This window comes from Chiloscyllium plagiosum, chromosome 7 (genome assembly GCF_004010195.1).
Source record: "Chiloscyllium plagiosum isolate BGI_BamShark_2017 chromosome 7, ASM401019v2, whole genome shotgun sequence".
Lineage (NCBI taxonomy): Eukaryota > Metazoa > Chordata > Chondrichthyes > Orectolobiformes > Hemiscylliidae > Chiloscyllium > Chiloscyllium plagiosum.
This window is the reverse complement of record NC_057716.1, coordinates 2,007,473-2,025,648: the sequence shown is the minus strand read 5'-3', so window position 1 is coordinate 2,025,648 and position 18,176 is coordinate 2,007,473. Positions and strand designations below refer to the sequence as shown.

The window sequence follows — 18,176 nt, the reverse complement described above, 5'->3', positions numbered from 1 at the left end:
ACATATACTTGTGTAAGAGTCAAATCTCTAAGACTACATTTTTTTTGGTTTGAAAGTAAGATATTGACTTTTACATGAGTAACATTTTGGAGTGGTTTGAAATCCACCCTCTTCTATCATCACACCATCACAAAATTACTAGGATTGGGACTGTTCCCATCCCAGAAGTAGTTAAGTGGGCAAAAAAACACCTTTTATGGTTAGATTTAACAGCAGCCTGCAATGGTGTGAGATCTTATAATGAGTAGGTTTGAATCAAGTTGAGTTTATACTTGGCACCCATTTGCCACTAAAGTCAGAGTTCAGATCTCTTGGCTAAAAGTCAGGATGGGTTTACAGTGAGATTGACTACTGCTCTGGTATATATTCTAGAATGTTTGGAAGAATTTACTTTTCAAATATAAGCATTTTTAAGTATTTTTATGCTATTTGTACCTACCTCTCATTTTTATAGGTTAACTTTCAGGAAGATCCTACTTTTATGGCACTTACAATATCTAAGTGCCTGAAGGAAGAAAAGAAAATCCTGGAAAATGCACTAAAAGCTGAACAGGTATTTTTTTCATTCAATGTGTTTCAATTCATTCTTAAACATTCTTTTCATAATTATGCCGTGAATATTCCTGTCTCTTCGGGTCTAAAGCTCGTAAAGAAACAGTTTTGATTGTTTATTATGTTCTTCTATCTCTTCAAAAAGAAAAGGAAACACTATTATATCAGGCTGATACGGAGCGGGGTGGCTGGAAAGCCATTCAAGTATGAATTTCAAAAGGAAATTTTTGTTTATTCAAGCTACTAGAAACAATAAATGAACATTTCTCCCAGCTCTGCTGAAAGAACAGAGAATAAGATTTTGTGAGGCCCAGCTCTTTGGAAATAAATCTGTCTGCTTCCTCCAAGTAGTGAAGTTATTGGGAAATCCTGACAGTTATCACAAGGAGTTATGTGACTGTCATTACGAGGTTACTTCTATTCGACTTTGCATATCTTCTGCATTCCACTGTCTTCCCTACTGATTGTGGTCCACTCAGAACCTTTGCATCTGAGCTCTCACAAAGGAAATTCAAAAAACTGACAAGTAGGCTTTGTGTTCCACAATTGAAAGATTAGTGGGAAGGACTAAAGTGGAGCTTTGAGAGAATCTGTTGTTTTCATGTACTTTTCATTGCAGATCAGTAGGAACACTGTCCCAGTTCCCAAGAAGTGAGCAGCACATGATTGCCTCTTTTAGACATCAACTAATATCCATCATGGTGCAAGCTGAAGTCAGACAGTTCTGGCAGAAACCAAGATCCTGCAGCACAGCCTCCTGAGTGTAACTGCCCAGAAGTCACGGCTGGATCATCTCCAGTTTCCCCACATGAGAAGCAACAACCTTTAACCAATGTCCCTGAAGCTGCCAAGGAAGCAGTTGAGAAATAGTTGAGTTAGGCAGGAACATGTTGAAGAAAAGGTGAATTAGCAAGTTTGAGAAGATTTGTAGCTCAGGTTGAGGTTTTGGATTTAGGTTTGCTCACTGAGGTGGAAGGTTCATTTTCAGATGTTTCATCACCATATAGGTAACATCATCAGTGAGCCTCTGGATGAAGTACTGGTGGTATGGCTTGCTTTCTATTTGTGGTTAGGTTTCCTTGGGTTGGTGATGTCATTTCCTGTTGTTTTTCTCAGGGGGTGGTAAATGGATGGTAAAATACCTTGCAAGAACTGTAACAAACACTACATTGGACAAATCGGCAGAAAACTGGCCACCAGGATACATGAACATCAACTAGCCACAAAAAGACCTGATCCACTCTCACTAGTAATCCTTCCATACAGATGAGGCAGGGTATCACTTTGACTGGGACAACACATCCATTCTAGGACAAGTCAAACAGAGACATGCATGAGAATTCCTAGAAGCATGGAATTCCAACCAGAACTTGGATCCCATTTACCACCCCTGAGAAAAAGAACAGGAAATGACATCACCAACCCAAGGAAACCTAAACACACAAATAGAAAGTGGGCGATACCACCAGTGCTTCATCTGGAGGCTCACTGATGTTACCTAGTATGTTACGAAACATCTGAAAATGAACCTTCCGGCTCAGCAAGCAAACCTACATCCAAAAGGTTGATTATTTCGATGAAAAGTGATTGGTGGAAATATTGATTACTGTTAAGTCATTCCCCTTATTGCATTTTAATGTTTTTGTTAATGGTTAAACAGGAGCTTTGAATCTGCATTATTAATACATCATTGATATGAGAGCAAGCTTACAGGGAACATATAAACTGTAAAAGTTGCGGTAAGATAAAAACATTCGTTAAAACAAACTTAGATCCCTTAAAGTCTAGAAACGGGGAAGTTATGCTGGCCGATCAGTTAAATACATATTTTGATTCTGTCTTAACGAAGGAGGACAAGAATAATGCCTCAAATATGTTGGGGAACACAGATTCTACAAAGAGGGAGGAACTCCAGGAAATCCGTATTTAGCCGGGAAATGGTGTTGGGGAAATTCATGGGATTAAAGGTTGATAAATCCCTCGGGCCTGATATTCCATATCCCAGCAATGAACGAAGTGGCCCTGGAAACAGCAGTTGGATTAGTGATCAACTTCCAAGATGCTGGAACAATTCCTAAGGGTTGGAGGGTAGTTAATGTAACCTCACTATTTTTTTTTAAAAAAGCAGGTAGAGTGAAAATATGAAACTGGATTTGACATCAATTGTGGAGAAAATGCTAGAGTCTGATGAAAAATTAGCAGAATACTTAAAACATTAACAGAACCACAGAGTCAGCATGGATTTACAAAAGGGGAAACACATTTGATAAATCATTGAAATATTTTGAAGATGTAACTAGTAGAGTTGATAAGGTGCAGTCAGTGGATGTGATTTATTTAGACTTTGAGAGGGCTGTCAGTAAGGTCCCACATAAGAGATTAACATGTAAAATTAAAATGCATGGGAGTAGGGTTATGTACTAACATGAATAGACAACCGGTTGGCTGACAGGAAACAAAGCATTGGAATAACTGGGTCTTTGTCTGAGGAACGGGTACTGACTAATGAGGTACTCCGCTTAGAACCCAGGTAATCACTATACATGTTAGTGAGTCAGATTAGGGAGCTAAATGTAATATCTCCAAAGTTTTAAGACAACACAAGGCCGGGTGGGAGAGTGAACTGTAAGAACAATGTAGAGATGCTTCAGTCTGATTTTGACAAGTTGAGTGGGCAAATGCTTAGCAAATGTGGATAAATGTGAAGTTCTCCACGCTAGCAAAAACAAGACATTGTTTTCTGAATGGTGGTAGATTAGGAAAGGGGGAGGTGCGATGACACCTTCTTGTCCTTGTACATCAGTTTTTTTAAAATGTGTTTGTGAGATGTGGACTTTGCTGGCTGGCCAGCATTTATTGCCTGTCCCTAGTTGCCCTTGAGAAGATAGTGGTAGAACTAGTTGCTGAAAGTAAGCGTGCAGGTATAGCAGGCAGTGAGAAAACACATGGTATGTTGGCCTTCATAGTAAGAAAGTTTGAGAAGAGGAGCAGGGATGTCTAGCTGCAGGATCTGAGTGAGACCACATTTGGAATATTGTGCAGTTTTGGTGTTGTGACTATAGAGGAAGTGCAATAAAGATTACCAGATGTATTCCTGAGATGGTAGGACTGATGTGTGGGCAGATACTAGACTGCTTAGGACTATAACAACCCTCCAAAGGTCTCACCCAGACCCACCCCCCTACCCTTTCCCTGTAACCCTGCATTTCCCATGGCTAATCCACCTAACCTTCACGTCCATGGGTGCTATGCGGCAATTTAGCACAGTCAATCCACCTAACCTGCGCACAGCTTTGGACTGTGGAAGGAAACTGGAGTACCAGGAGGAAATCCAAGTGGATGGGGAGAATATTTTATGTGGAATTTGCACAGTCGCCAGAGAGTGAAATTGAACCTGGATGCTGTGACATTGCAGTGCCAACCCCAGTCATTCAGTACGATGATGGCTGATCATCCAACTTAGTACCCTGCTCCTGCTTTCTGCACATTGCCTTTGATCCCTTTAGCCTCAGGAACTATATCTGAGTTTACTGGAGTTTAGAAAAATGAAGGGTGATTTCCTGAAACCATATAAAATTGTAACAGAGACAGATGTGGTAAGGATGTTCCTGATGTTGGGGAGGGCTGAGATGAGACATTTTTTTCACCCAGAGTAATGAGCCTGTGGAACTTTCTGCCACAGAAAGCAGTTGAGGCCAAAACATTGAATGTTTTTAAGATTGCATTAGTTATAGTTCTTGAGGCTAAATGTATTAAAGGCTATGTGGAGAAAGTAGGAGCAGGGTACTGAGTTGGATGATCAGCCATCATCATATTGAATGATTGGGGATTCCACAGTGACTTGATCGTTAGCACTGCTGCCTCCAAGTGCCAGGAACACTGGTTCAATTCCAACCTCCAGTGACTCTGCAAACTCCACACAATCATTCTCTCCCTGTCCGCATGGGTTCCCTCTGAGTAGGTTAATGGATTGGCTGTGCTAAATTGCCCCATGTTGACCAGGGATGTGACGGTTAGGTTGGTTAGCCATGGGAAAAGCAGGGTTAGGGTAGTGGGGGTGGGTCTTGGTGAGACCTTCAAAGTTGACATGGAATTCATGGGCTGAATATCCCTACACTGTCGGGACTCTATAGTTCTAAAAATGGCAGAACATACTTTAGGGGCAAATGGCCTATTCCTGAACACAGAATTTAGCTGGCTGTTTCAAAAATTAAAACTTCTGTTTGGGGGAAAAGCTACATCAGCATGATTTAAGGAGGTGGTTAAGCCTGTATCAAAGATCATTAAGTAGAGGGTGTCTAAATGTGTGCATAAGCAGTTTAGCAGAATAGTTAGAAGCTAGCCTTTAATCTGAACTGAACTTTTGAGAGAGCCCTCCTGCTTCTCCTCCATTACCTGGTCAGTCTTGTCCAAGGTGGAATATTGCTGCTGCTATTCCACTTTTAAGTTCACTTGCGATGTCATGCTTGTACAGTATGCACCACAACCATGAGAGAGACTGTGGAAAATTTGAAGAAACTTCCTCATACGGTTAAGTGAACTGACCCCTTTTTTGATGATATTGTTCTGGTGTATTCTGGAATAATACTTGTCCCCTAACTTTGTTTATATCTGTGCTGTTCAAATGCAGTGGGTTTGTGCATGTATCATGAATGATGTAAATGACTCTGTCACTGAACAACAGCAGCCATCCTGTCCCTCCTTCATGAGGTTGAAATTTGGAGAGAGGATGTATTTAGTGAACCATCCGTTTATAATTGTATTGCAGCAGCATTCTGGTTTTCTGTTCTTGGCTGATTTCGTGATGACATTTGTCCTGAATTTAAAAACAATCAACTGAAAATTCAGGAATGGTTTAATACATAGGAGACAGTGAAGTCTGCAGATGCTGGAAATCAGAGTTGAGTGTGTTGCTGGAAAAGCACAGCAGGTCAGGCAGTATCTGGGGAGCAGGAAAATCAAGCCCTGCATCAGGGCTCTGGCCTGAAAAGTCAAATCTTTTTTTAAAAAAAAAAAAATTCCTGCTCCTTGTATGCTGCCTGAGCTGCTGTGCTTCTCCAGCACCACACACTCAACCATGGTTTGATATATACCTAGTCAAGGTCCTTATGCACTGTTTCTGCTGGTGGACTTCACTTAATTTGCACCTTGTGATTCAGTCTCTACTGCACGATCTGATGGGCTTTCAAAGAAACACAGTTCCTCCACAGAATAAATATGTAGGATTCATACACACCCTGCCCCTTTATCTTGTTTCTAGAGATGATTTTCCAACCCCAGCTGACATTTTCTTTGAGTTAGTGCTACAATTCCATTAGTGGAATTGTAATTTAGAAATTGAGTCAAAGAAACCACAGGAAGGAGAAGTTAAATCTGGTTTGTGGAGCTCCCTATTGTGCTGGTTATCTCAAATAAGTCACCATGAGTGCAGTAGCGTTTAACATTTTTGTTTATTTTCAAATTCACCAGATGACTACTTAATATTACTGTTATTTTGTGACTCTGAACTTCCACTGGCAGAACTGTAGCAAAGATTCAGAAACTTGACCTATCATCAGAATTGTTGAAATCACTCTAGTATTTCTGAGTTAATTGCACATTTATTTTAATTTGTAGAGTCATGTTGGTCCTGTCCAGAATACTGTAATTCAGGATAAGCAGAAGCAGCTGGATCAGAAAGTGAAGAACATAAAGAGCAATGTTCAAGTATGTATATGGTCACAACTGAATAGCTTTCTTACTTTCCTCTATCATTGCGATACATTTGAATGCAAATTAACTAGAAATGTGTCATTCTTCCAAATCTGTTTTTTGAATTGCTTCTTAATTTTGTGCAGAAACAAACAAAATCTAGGTTGGCAGGTACTTGGAAATGAAGGGGAACTCCTGGTTGAATTATTCGCAAGCATTCTTTATTGCAGCACTACCGGCTCCCAACATGGGGCCTCTGGCTCTGAACCATCAACCTGTGGCAGGGAAGTCCTTCATTGAGCTGTCAAGGGCTTATGCTCAATGTCGATTCTCCTGCTCCTCAGATTAGATTAGATTCCCTACAGTGTGGAAACAGGCCGTTGGGCCCAACAGATCCACACTGACCCTTCAAAGAGTAACCCACCCAGACCCATTCCCCTAACCTGTAATTACCCCTGACTAATACACCTAACACTATGGGCAATTTAGCATGGCCAATTCACCTAACCTGCACATCTTTGGACTGTGGAAGGAAACCCACGCAGACAATGGGAGAATGCAAACTCCACACAGGCAGTCACCCAAGACTGGAATCAAACCTGGGTCCCTGGCAATGTGAGGCAGCAGTGCTAACCACTGAGCCACTGTGCCGTCCAAGGATGCTGCCTAACCCGCTGTGCTTTTCTAGCATGTGATCAGGGGATGTCTTCAATGATGGCAAAATGCCAGCATGGTCTCTCATCAAATCTACGTTATGCATTAAGAAACGTATCTGATCACCCACTTGCTTGGAGCAGACAACAGATCCAATTCCCAGACTGTTCCCTGGGAGATTTCCTTAAATGTTCATAATAGTTTGGGGAGTAGTCTTAGCCCTACCTCCAAGCCCACAATTAAGTGGTTGTGAAATTTCAGCCCATAATTATCTTTGGTTTGGCTGGAAATCTGACTGGAAGGAAATCAAATAGGCAAGATAGATAGAGGAACCAAAAAGGAGCCAGAATGCTAAGGCTATTAAGAGGTGAAGATTTAGGATCATAATTATTTTCTACATTTAGATATAGAACTTTAATATGACGTTGCTTATTATCCAAATTTTTACAAAATAGTCGTATTGATTATTTTAGAATTGTTTGCTTGAAATATCAATACGTTACACTTCCAGGGTTTTCCTGAATCTCTAATTCAATTCCTAATTGTGAAGTTTGGAAGCTGCTTTGTGTGCATCATTCTTCCTTAGTTTTAAACGGAAACTGAAGGGATTAAAGGCATGTAAAACTTTAACACAAATCTTGGATGATTAGATTGAATGAGTAACCTGTGTTTAGCATTATTGGATGGAACTATGACCTACAACAGAATTTGATAAATAGTTAATTTGTAACATAAATGAATTTCACAATTTTTCAATCATCCTTTGATTCATGCCAAATGTTGGGTAGAATGAGTCACACTCGAGCTTGAACCTCAGATGGTCACTGCTTCAAGCTGTATTCCAAGACATGAGACACAATCTGGACTATTTTGAGGAAGAACTGCATGATTTGAAAATGACACCATTTGGTTAAGTTATTAAACTTTTTCCAAATGAATAAGAAATATCCTGTTTTTCGAATCATAGAGAAACTGACCCATTTTGGTCCAACTCACCTATGCCGAACAAATTTCCAAAACTGTAATAGTCCCATTTGCATGTACATGTTACATATCTCAAACCTTCCCTATTCATGAACCTGTCTAAATTTCTTTTAAATATTAATTTTTTTACGTATTATATTTAAAATATGTACCGGCCTCTACCACTTCCTCTAGCAGTTCATTCCATATACACCCCTCCCTTTCTGTGGAAAAAGTTGGGCTTCAGGTCACTTTTAATCTTTCTCTTCTCACCTTAAAATTACATCCTCTATTTTTGAACTTCTCCCACCCTAAGGAAAAGATCTCTCCTACTGACCTGATTGATGCCCATCATGATTTTATAAACCTCTATAAGGTCACCCTTCAAACTTCGACACGCCTAGGGAAAGAAAAAAGTCCTAGGTATTCAGCTTATTGTAATAAATCCAACCCTCCAGTCCAGGTAACATCCATGTAAGTCTTTTCTGTACCCTTTCCAATTTAATAATATCCTTCCTGTAGCACGGTCACCAAAACTGTATGCAGTATTCCAAAACTGGCCTCACCAGTGTCATATACAACTGCAACAGGGAATTCTCTTGCATAACATCATCCTCAACCAAAATCACTGAAACGAAACATCATTTTTTTTCAAGGGAAGTACTGTGTGCAAATTAACTACCTTTCCCCACCCTTTATAACTATCAGTCCACTTTAAAATGTAATTTGTTTGTTGTTGAAGTATTTTGGGATTTAAGGTCTTGAAAAGTGCCATATGTAACAAAATAAAACAAAACTGTAGATGCTGGAGATCTGAAACAAAAACCAAAATTGCTGGCAAAACACAGCAGGTCTGGCAGCATAGGGGGACAAAGCAGAGTTAACGTTAACTTTGCTTTCTTCCCCACAGATACTGTATAATATACTTTTGCTCTACTTGTTGTTTGTTTTCCTGATGATAGGAGATCGAACAGGAAATCAAGTCTCTTGAAGATCTTCAAGATGAATTTGATTTCCGATCTAAAACTTTGCAAAGTCGAGGTAAGAAGTACATTTTATATTCTCGTGTACACAGGATGCTGGTGAAATAAATGGTGTAAATTGCTATTGTTTTCTGCTTTGCAGTCATATTAGGCACTTATGTTACAAATTAAATTTGTCTGGTGTTTTGTATTCCATTCTCATTTTGCATGTAGAGCATGAAGTAAATGGTTTGGCTCAAAATGAAATTAAACAAGAAAAAGTCCTTCTTCATAATATGATGCTCAAGTTGGATTTGAAACGAAAGGTAAACCATGATTAAGTGCTTGGCTATTGCCAATGTAATATTAATTGCTGTTATATTACGCTTTAGGTAGCCATCTGATTCACAGCTTTTAAATTTCCATATTCAGAATTTAAGATGAAACTGAAATTCTCCATAAGCAACAACATATTGAGCAGTGAGGGACAGAGTGGCCTACTCCTACTGGAGGATCACTCCAGAATTGTGACATTCTGATTTGAACCTTTTGAAATCTAGAAGTGGGGTTGTTTATTTTGATGAATGCTCAAACCTGATCGCATTCTAAAACCACCATATATTTAATTCATTGAAAATGTCTAATCCTCTAAATGAGCTTATATGAATTTTACATGAATTTTCTGGCACTGTTGTGTGCATATGCTGTAGAATGAAGTATTTACATGACTGACTTGCACACGTTTTAAATGTAGAAAGCAGTAGCTCACTGATCTGTTGGTTGTAGGACGTAATCAATAAAACTGCCTCCCTCCTGAATGAAACTGAGCAAATTGAGGGAATTTTGATCAATGAAGAGTTAGTGGAATGGAAACGGAGACAACAGATCGCATGCATTGGAGGACCACCAAATACCTGCCTTGATCAGCTGCAACAATGGTTAGTCGGCTTTTCTTTCCATAGTGTTGTAGCATTTTTCTCTGAGATTTGCTAATAGCGCACACAATTGATTTGAATTTTCCAGGGAATACCAGGAAGTCAGCTGGGTTACACAGCCATTTAGAAGCTGTGATTATATCAAACACTGATCATGGTAATCCAACAAAGAAATCTTAATTAAAGGTTAGCTAACAAATCCTAAACCCCTTGCCAACAAACCATTTGGAATCACCATACTTCTTTCTGTCCTCTCCATTCTGCCATCTTTCCATGCAGTACTAGGTGCTTGTAAATGGGTAACTTGGACCAGCTTCCACCCTGGCTTCAACAATATATTTATCTTGCAGTATCACCCAATCTGTTATTTGCATATAAAAGTAATCCCAGCACCTGTGAAAACTATAAATTGGGACACTGAAAGGACTTGCATTGTGTGTGCTGACTTTCAAAATGGTATTGTGGTTCTGTTCGCCGAGCTGGGAATTTGTGTTGCAGACGTTTCGCCCCCTGTCTAGGTGACATCTTCATTGCTTGGGAGGCTCCTGTGAAGCGCTTCTGTGATCTTTCCTCCGGCATTTGTAGTGGTTTGAATCTGGCGCTTCCGGTTGTCAGTTCCAGCTGTCCGTTGCAGTGGCCGTTATATTGGGTCCAGATCGATGTGCTGATTGATTAAATCTATGGATGAGTGCCATGCCTCTAGGAATTCCCTGGCTGTTCTGTTTGGCTTGTCCTATAATAGTAGTGTTGTCCCAAACAGAGAACAGCCAGGGAATTCCTAGAGGCATGGCACTCATCCACAGATTCAATCAATAAGCACATCGATCTGGACCCAATATACCGGCCACTGCAACGGACAGCTGGAACTGACAACCAGAAGCAGCAGATTCAAACCATTACAAATGCCGGAGGAAAGATCACAGAAGCGCTTCACAGGAGGCTCCCAAGCACTGAGGATGTCACCTAGACAGGGAACGAAACGTCTGCAACACACATTCCCAGCTCGCGAACAGAACCACAACAACGAGCACCCGAGCTACAAATCTTCTCTCAAACTTTCAAAAAGGTCTTTATTTGTATTGTAAATAAGATCAACCAAATATTTGGGAATTAGCTATATCTCCTCATGTGTTCCATGTCCTGACCTAGAATCATGCCTAATTCGGCAGCCTGTCAGAATGAGTTTTCAGTTCATTTTCTGTTTGCTGGGTCTACTATGGATTCTCACTCTAGTGTGGAACATATGCTGACTATGCCTGTGATACTCAGCTCCCATGAAAGAAAAAACACTTAAAGGCCCTCTGTAGCTCACACAATATCCATAGTTTAAAGGGGCAATTTATATCTATTATAATGCAACTTGTGTCTGAAAAAGGTTTTATAGTTTGTACAAGTTTCATGGTTGTTTATTGGGAAAATAAGTTAATTGAAAATGTTAAATTTTAAGATTACATAGTTTTATGACAGAACGAAAAAATGTGAGATGTAATATGCGGATAGTTTCAGTGATGGTTGTACTTACAGGTTCACGTTGCTAGCTGAGAGTTTGCAACAGGTTCGGCAACAGTTAAAGAAATTAGAAGAACTTGAGCAGAAATATTCATATGAAGGAGACCCCATTACTCAGAACAAACAATTTCTCGAGGAAAGGAACAATAATTTGTTTTGCAATCTTATTAAAAGGTAATAATTTTTCAAAGAAAGCTTGAAGAAACATGACTTTAACAAAAATAATTAATACAAATTCCCTCTCTTGTTTTGTAAGAACCATTTCTCTCTTTGCTGATGTTCCACAGCACAAAACAAAACAGAAAATACGGCTTGGGTGACTGCTAATTTAGTGTGAGCCCATTTCACAGTAGGGGCGAAGATCAGTTTATGCTTATTGATCTTTCCTAGAGTTCTGTTGCATAAGTGTTGGCAGTAATCTTGTATCTTGGCCTTTATTCTGCTGTCACCTGAGATGGCATGTTTTGCCAGGCTGTTTTAACCTAACCCAAAAAATTAACAAAATCAAGTTTATTCATTACTATTTGTCCCCAATAACTACTTTTCAACAATATAGACATTTTGCAGAAATAGTTATTTGTACACCGTATATTTCCATAGACATTCCCAGTATCCGACCTAAAAGAGCTCGGTTAAAGTGAAAATAATTTCTTTTTCTCTCTAACTTGAGGCACCTGAAACTCAACCAACACCTCCAGTGGTATTTGTGCACACTTTCTTTCACGTGAATCACTAAATTCTTTTCAGATCTTCTCATTAACCTTTGTTACTCTTTGTTGTGCCTGTTCTCTAGGTATATTGTAATGCCTTTCTTCTAAAAGAAATACTACTTTTGATGATTTACATGAAACTGAATGCATTTATGTTCCACTCTGTGTACTTCAGTTCCTTTGTGGTGGAGAGACAGCCTTGCATGCCAACTCATCCTCAGAGACCAATGGTCCTCAAAACTGGTGTGCAGTTTACTGTTAAGTTAAGGTTAGTGACTTTTTTTTTAAACCTTTTGAGCAGAAATAACTTTCTTGCTGAAAAATATCACGTTTTGGGGTTGGTGTGGTATAAGACCGAAGATTGTTTTCTCAAAAAAATCAAATCTAAAGCTAAATTAAATTGTCCCTGAACCTAAGTCTCATTTTCTCATCAAATTGATTTGAATGAGCTATTGGGAAGCTTCATGACGTTATTATTTTGATTGCTCTGAGTAGGCCCCAATATTTTATTATGAGCTTGAGACCATGCAGTCTACATTGAAAGCATTAAACATTGAAGTAACTGGAGACTGCAGCTGAAAAGTGTGATGTTTTAAAGGAATAATTTTTTTACCACAGCATTTAATGATTACTGTGCAGATGCTTTATATGTACTGTTGATGTGACAGTGTCTTAAAACATTCAAATAAAAATTTGACGCTAAGCTGCACAAAGGAAATGGTAATAGTTTTCATAATTTTTATAACTGAAAATTAATTTGTAGTTTTGCCTTCCCAATCATAATGCATTATATGATGAATATCAGACTTTAAATTGAAATTTCTGTTTCTTGGTATTGTGGTTTTAAGTCCATCTACTTCCCTTCACTATCAAAAAGACCATTTCTTGTCTGTGGAGAGATACCCGTTATGTATTGTAGCATGGCTGTGGAGACCGATTTGCCGACTGTGCATGTCTTCCACAATGCAGGCAAAGATGAATTATCTATCTTTTTGTTTTCCAGATATGACAGTCGGTCATTCTAATTCTAGCTTTCTTCTTCCCTGTATACACTGCTATTTGAAAGAGGCAATACGACTACTGGAAATTGGTTCCTGGATTGTTCATTCTTGTCCACTTGCATCCCTATCTGCGCTGGGCATGCTTTCAAGGAATCCCTGAACTTTAATCTCAGTTTACCTCTCAGGTGGTGTCCAAGTTTCAGTCGTGATAATGTGACTCTCTTAATGATTTTATAATCAGTCAAACATCCACATCATCTGAGCTAAGTGTCAATTTCAGACTCTCTGAAGTACGTCTTCCTTGGGCAAAATTTTGGGAGGATAAATTGCCTATGATGGACCAATATGTATCTTACGTGGAACCTGTCCAATTGCTTAATATATCTGAATTGGTGGACTGTCTCTCGGAAGGAAATTGGGAACTACCACAAGTTTGAGCATGGATTTTTTTTTTGTTTGCAAGTCTAATGTATCAACTCCAAGAGTCTCTGTAAATGTACAAATTTGCTCTGATATTTCTCTTCGCCACCTCTGTTAATGCAGACGTTTATGACATTTGTGCTTCCAAAATCCGTGCCATTACCCATAACTTTCAGAGTTGTGTTATTGATCGTTTTAGTGGGTAGGTCATAGTCAGTAACTTTAGAAAATTATGTTACCACTTGTCATGTCAAAGATATCAGTGGGTTCAATCATTGCCAGCAACCCTGGCCATTATTTCATTGTGAAACTGCCATCTTAGGTTTATAGCTCTATCAGGAATACCAGGGTTTGGCTATGTTTTTCCACAAGCCCCATCTATTTACTGTCAAAGGATTTTGACAGGGTGGTAATGGTACAACGAGTTTCTGTAATGCAGTATTTCACTTTTGTATTTGCTGAAAGGGTTCCAAAAGTTTGTAAGTTTCTCTTGGGACCTTGTCTGAGCTTGGAGTCGCCCTTGAGACTGACTATCTGACAGCTTTGTCCATTTCCACATGAAAAGCTTCCTGTCAAGATTTTCATTTTTGGGTCAGCCTTGAAACTTGTCCAAACTTGCCTAATTTACGGTTAAGGGTGTGCGTAAGGTGTTAATTTCACTGCTCTTTGATAATGTCCATCGGGGAGATTCCTTGCAAGCATAGAGAAAACTCTGTCACATGAGACAGAACCTTATTCTATCTTCGTGGCTTTACAGAAATTCCTCATGCCATGCTAATCAGTCTAGCATGAAGCTTGTACCCTATCCACCATTTCTTGGTGGTTCCCTTTGCTGTCCTGGAGTGAAATCTTAGGTCACCTGTACATTCGTTTCCTAGTCATACTGCATTTTTCTCCTGTAACAGTGCCTTAATTTGATCATTTTCATCAAACCAATCTTGATGGACTTTTCACTGTTCTCAGGATAGCATTGGCAGCTTCCTGAAGTATCGATTTGAAGTTTGACTATGCTACTTCAGAGGAAACGCAAATGATGTTGGAGAACATGTCTAAGCCCAAGTCTGAGCTTGAATTGTTCACCGGACACTCCGAATGCCAGTTTCTACACATCTCACTTTCTTGGCATTTTGGACTTTTTGGTGATGCTGAATTTCATCTTGAGTGGAATATCTGCTCCTCTCATAACTTTGGTGATCATACCATCTTTAGTGTTGTTCTGTTTTTGTATTTTGCCTGCTGCCTGAAAATGGTGTTACTGATTGACGTATTGATAGAGTCGTGGAGATGTACAGCATGGAAACAGACCCTTCAGTCCAACATATCCTTGCCAATCAGATATCCCAACCCAAACTAGTCTCACCTGCCAGCACCCACCCCATATCGCTCCAAACCCTTCCTATTCATATACCCATCCAGATGCCTTTTTAAATGTTGCAATTGTATGAGCCTCTACCACTTCCTCTGGCAGCCCATGCACACCATCCTCTGCGTGAAAAAGTTGCCCCTTAGGTCCCTTTTGTATCTTTCCCCTCTCACCCTAACCTATGCCCTCTAGTTCTGGACTCCCCCACCCCAGGGAAAAGACTTTATCTGTTTATCCTATCCGTGCTCCTCATGATTAATGTGACTGCAAATACCAGCAAGAGTGTGATTGCTGCTACATTTCCCCACACCTTGATTCTAAGACATTCTACTGTGACTGTAATAGTGAAGACCTCTAATGCTTTGGCGTATTTGCAATAGCTTTATCCAATACATCCCCACCTACCTCAATGTAACTGAGGTTGAGAGGGTAGAGAACGTCAAATTCCTCAGTGATGATAACTGACAACCTATCCTGGACTTCCTATGTAGATTTGAGGGTCAAGAAGGCACAACAACGCTGCTTCTTCCTCAGGCAGCTCAGGAAATTTGGCTTGTCCATACTGTCTGGGTGCGTAAGGACCTGGTGTGGTAATAAATGTGCACAGTCCAGATCATCACAGAAGCCAGCCTTTCATCCATGGACTCCATTTACATGGCTCACTACTGTGGAAAGACTGCCACATCAAAGACCTATCGCACCCCAGTGATGATTTCCTACTACCTCTTCCATTAGGCAGAAGATACAGAAGCCTGAACACACTCTCCAGCAGGTACAGGAACAGCTTCTTTCCAGCTGTTATTAGACTGAATGGATGTCTAGCCTCAAATAATGCTGAACATCCTTGCTTACTCTAATATGCTCGTAAACAAACCTTATAACTGTACCTCTGTACAATCAATCGATCAAAGGTCATCATAGAGTTTATCCTTGATATCATTATTGGGACATTTGTATGGATGATTGTTGCAAACTTGTTGACAAGAGGTAGGTGTACCCAGAGAGTGTATCCAAGCTGCACAGTCAGACTTGATAGCCTCGCTCACATCTAGCTCTCATGCTTGGTTTTAAGCCTATGATGCACGAAAATAGGGATTTTAAGAATGTAAGTGGCAAATGGGAAGAATCAAAACCACTACTAATTAATAGCATAACAAAATATTGTAACTTGGACACAAGGCTGTGGTTTTCTGTTTAATCAGCTTTTAAGGTTCCTCTTTCTTTCTTTTACAGGCTGCTGGTAAGGCTACCAGAACTAAATTACCAATTGCGTGTAAAAGCATCCTTTGACAAGTACGTAACATTATATTACTTTCATGTGTGTTTTGCTGCAAATTGTAAGAGTCACCTGACGAGGCAAAATTAATAATTTAACATTAATTAAAGACTGGTTAATAGTCATTATATATGACCATGAGTCAACAAAAAATTAGTTCCAATCCATATTGGTTTCATAGTAGCATTAAACAATATACCAGAATATATCCTAATTTCTTAGAAAATGTCTTAAAAATCAATTTTGTCATTAAATCTGCTATTTTAAGAGTTTTGCCTTAAGAATATGATTTAATAGTGTGATATATTTTTAGGGGTGTAGCTGAAACAGGATGTAATAGTGTATTGTACTTTCAGGGATGTAGCTGAAACAGGATGTAATAGTGTAATGTATTTTCAGGGATGTCGCTGAAAAGTGTGCTATAAAGGGGTAAGTATAGAGTTATTTCTGTTGATTTTTTTAAAACTTTTTTTTTAAGTTTTGCCTTTTCTCATGCATGCAATTTACTCTGTCCCTTATTTTCTCATAGATTTAGAAAATTTAACATACTAGGAACTAACACCAAAGTGATGAACATGGAGGAATCAACAAATGGAAGTTTAGCTGCTGAATTCAGACATCTGGTAGGCCAGTGAAAATCATTTTGGTTCAGTGCATTCACCAATTATTTCACTGAAATAGTTATAGTTCAGTTTAATAATGAAATTTACAAAGAAAAGTACACATTTTTCACCTTCGAATGTAATTGTGATTTGTTCCTGCATTGTAGCAACTGAAGGAACAGAAGAATGCAGGAAGCCGAACAACAGAAGTAAGTGTTATGATGTGATTACCTCCAAGCTCAACTTCTTCAACACCTCTTTAGCTTTCAAAGACACTCTAAAAATGCAGCTTCTTCAAAACACCAATTCCCGCTTGCCTAACATTTTAGTTATTGCTCACCACCTTATCTCTCTCCACCAATGCATTGAAAGCAAAATCTTTTTATGCAGTATTGCTTTTTTCAAAATACTTTCATATTGGGTTTTTAAAATCAAAATTAATTTTCTAATCTGCTGTTCCAGGGTCCTCTTATTGTAACTGAGGAACTTCACTCCATCAGCTTTGAAACCCAGTTCTGTCACCAAAATCTGATAATTGATCTAGAGGTGAGTTTTCAGGGCAAAACAATAAGCATTTCTATAAATTTAAGGAGCAATTTTAAGTCCAATTCCATGCTTTTGTCAGTTCAACATGTAAACCTTGATGTCAGTATCCCAGGCAAGTCTGGCATTAATTGTCAATTACTAGTTACTCTGAGATGGTTGTGATGGGATCACCTTCTTTAAACAAAGTAAGTGTAATATGGCTGAATATAAAACTAAATCTCATGGTTTTTGTTTTTAATGCCTATTTGTTTATTTTACAAAATTAGGAGAAATTAAGTAGATTATTAACCTCTTCAGTGGAACTTTCACTGCTTACATCAGATAGTATTAAGAGAGTGTTTTGAATTCTTTGGAATGTTTAACTATTTAAAATGCTTCTGACTTAGTTTGTCCTCCATTTTTGCAGATTACATCTTTACCATTGGTAGTGATATCCAACGTTAGCCAGCTGCCCAGTGGTTGGGCTTCTATTTTGTGGTACAACATGCTTGTAAGCGAGACTAAGGTATATTCTGTCATATTTTAACTGGTATTGTTGGATAACTTTGCAAAGAGTCACGTTTTTATATATGTTCAGGCTATAATGTGTTTACATTATTGGGATACCTTTCCAATTTTCCAGTAAGTATAGTCAGCCTTGCCAATTAAGTGTATATCAGAAGTTTAGATGTTGTGATACATTTTTAATGTGGGCAATGCTCCTTGCCAAGAGCAGTGTACAGAAAGTTTATCCATTAATCTTATGGATTCTTCCAGGAGCTTAATTATTAAATTATGTTAGCCACCACTTTTAAATATTAATTCCCTCCATCACTTAGCATAGATTGGTACCATTTATAAGACTCATTTCACAGTACCTTGCAAACCTACACCATCTGGAAGAATAAAGACCATAGCCAAATGGAAATATGACCACCTGTTAGTTCTCCTTCAAGTGACTCAACATTTCCGACATGTTCTTCACTGGCTGGAGGTATACATATGCCACACAG

At 39.0% G+C, this 18,176-nt stretch overlaps 1 protein-coding gene across 2 annotated transcripts in view; it reads left to right on the top strand.

Annotated features, from left to right (window-relative positions):
- LOC122551254 (signal transducer and activator of transcription 1-alpha/beta-like) overlaps positions 1 to 18,176 on the top strand; it is a 45,000-nt gene that overhangs the window by 11,687 nt on the left and 15,137 nt on the right. For both annotated transcript variants that reach the window (XM_043692866.1, XM_043692867.1), the window contains exons 4-16: positions 455 to 553; positions 6,169 to 6,258; positions 8,823 to 8,901; positions 9,057 to 9,148; positions 9,609 to 9,760; positions 11,282 to 11,440; positions 12,152 to 12,244; positions 15,994 to 16,053; positions 16,436 to 16,465; positions 16,566 to 16,659; positions 16,806 to 16,847; positions 17,101 to 17,184; positions 17,591 to 17,689. In XM_043692866.1, the coding sequence (XP_043548801.1) occupies positions 455 to 553; positions 6,169 to 6,258; positions 8,823 to 8,901; positions 9,057 to 9,148; positions 9,609 to 9,760; positions 11,282 to 11,440; positions 12,152 to 12,244; positions 15,994 to 16,053; positions 16,436 to 16,465; positions 16,566 to 16,659; positions 16,806 to 16,847; positions 17,101 to 17,184; positions 17,591 to 17,689 (1,173 nt within the window). The remainder of the gene's footprint in view (positions 1 to 454; positions 554 to 6,168; positions 6,259 to 8,822; positions 8,902 to 9,056; positions 9,149 to 9,608; positions 9,761 to 11,281; positions 11,441 to 12,151; positions 12,245 to 15,993; positions 16,054 to 16,435; positions 16,466 to 16,565; positions 16,660 to 16,805; positions 16,848 to 17,100; positions 17,185 to 17,590; positions 17,690 to 18,176) is intronic.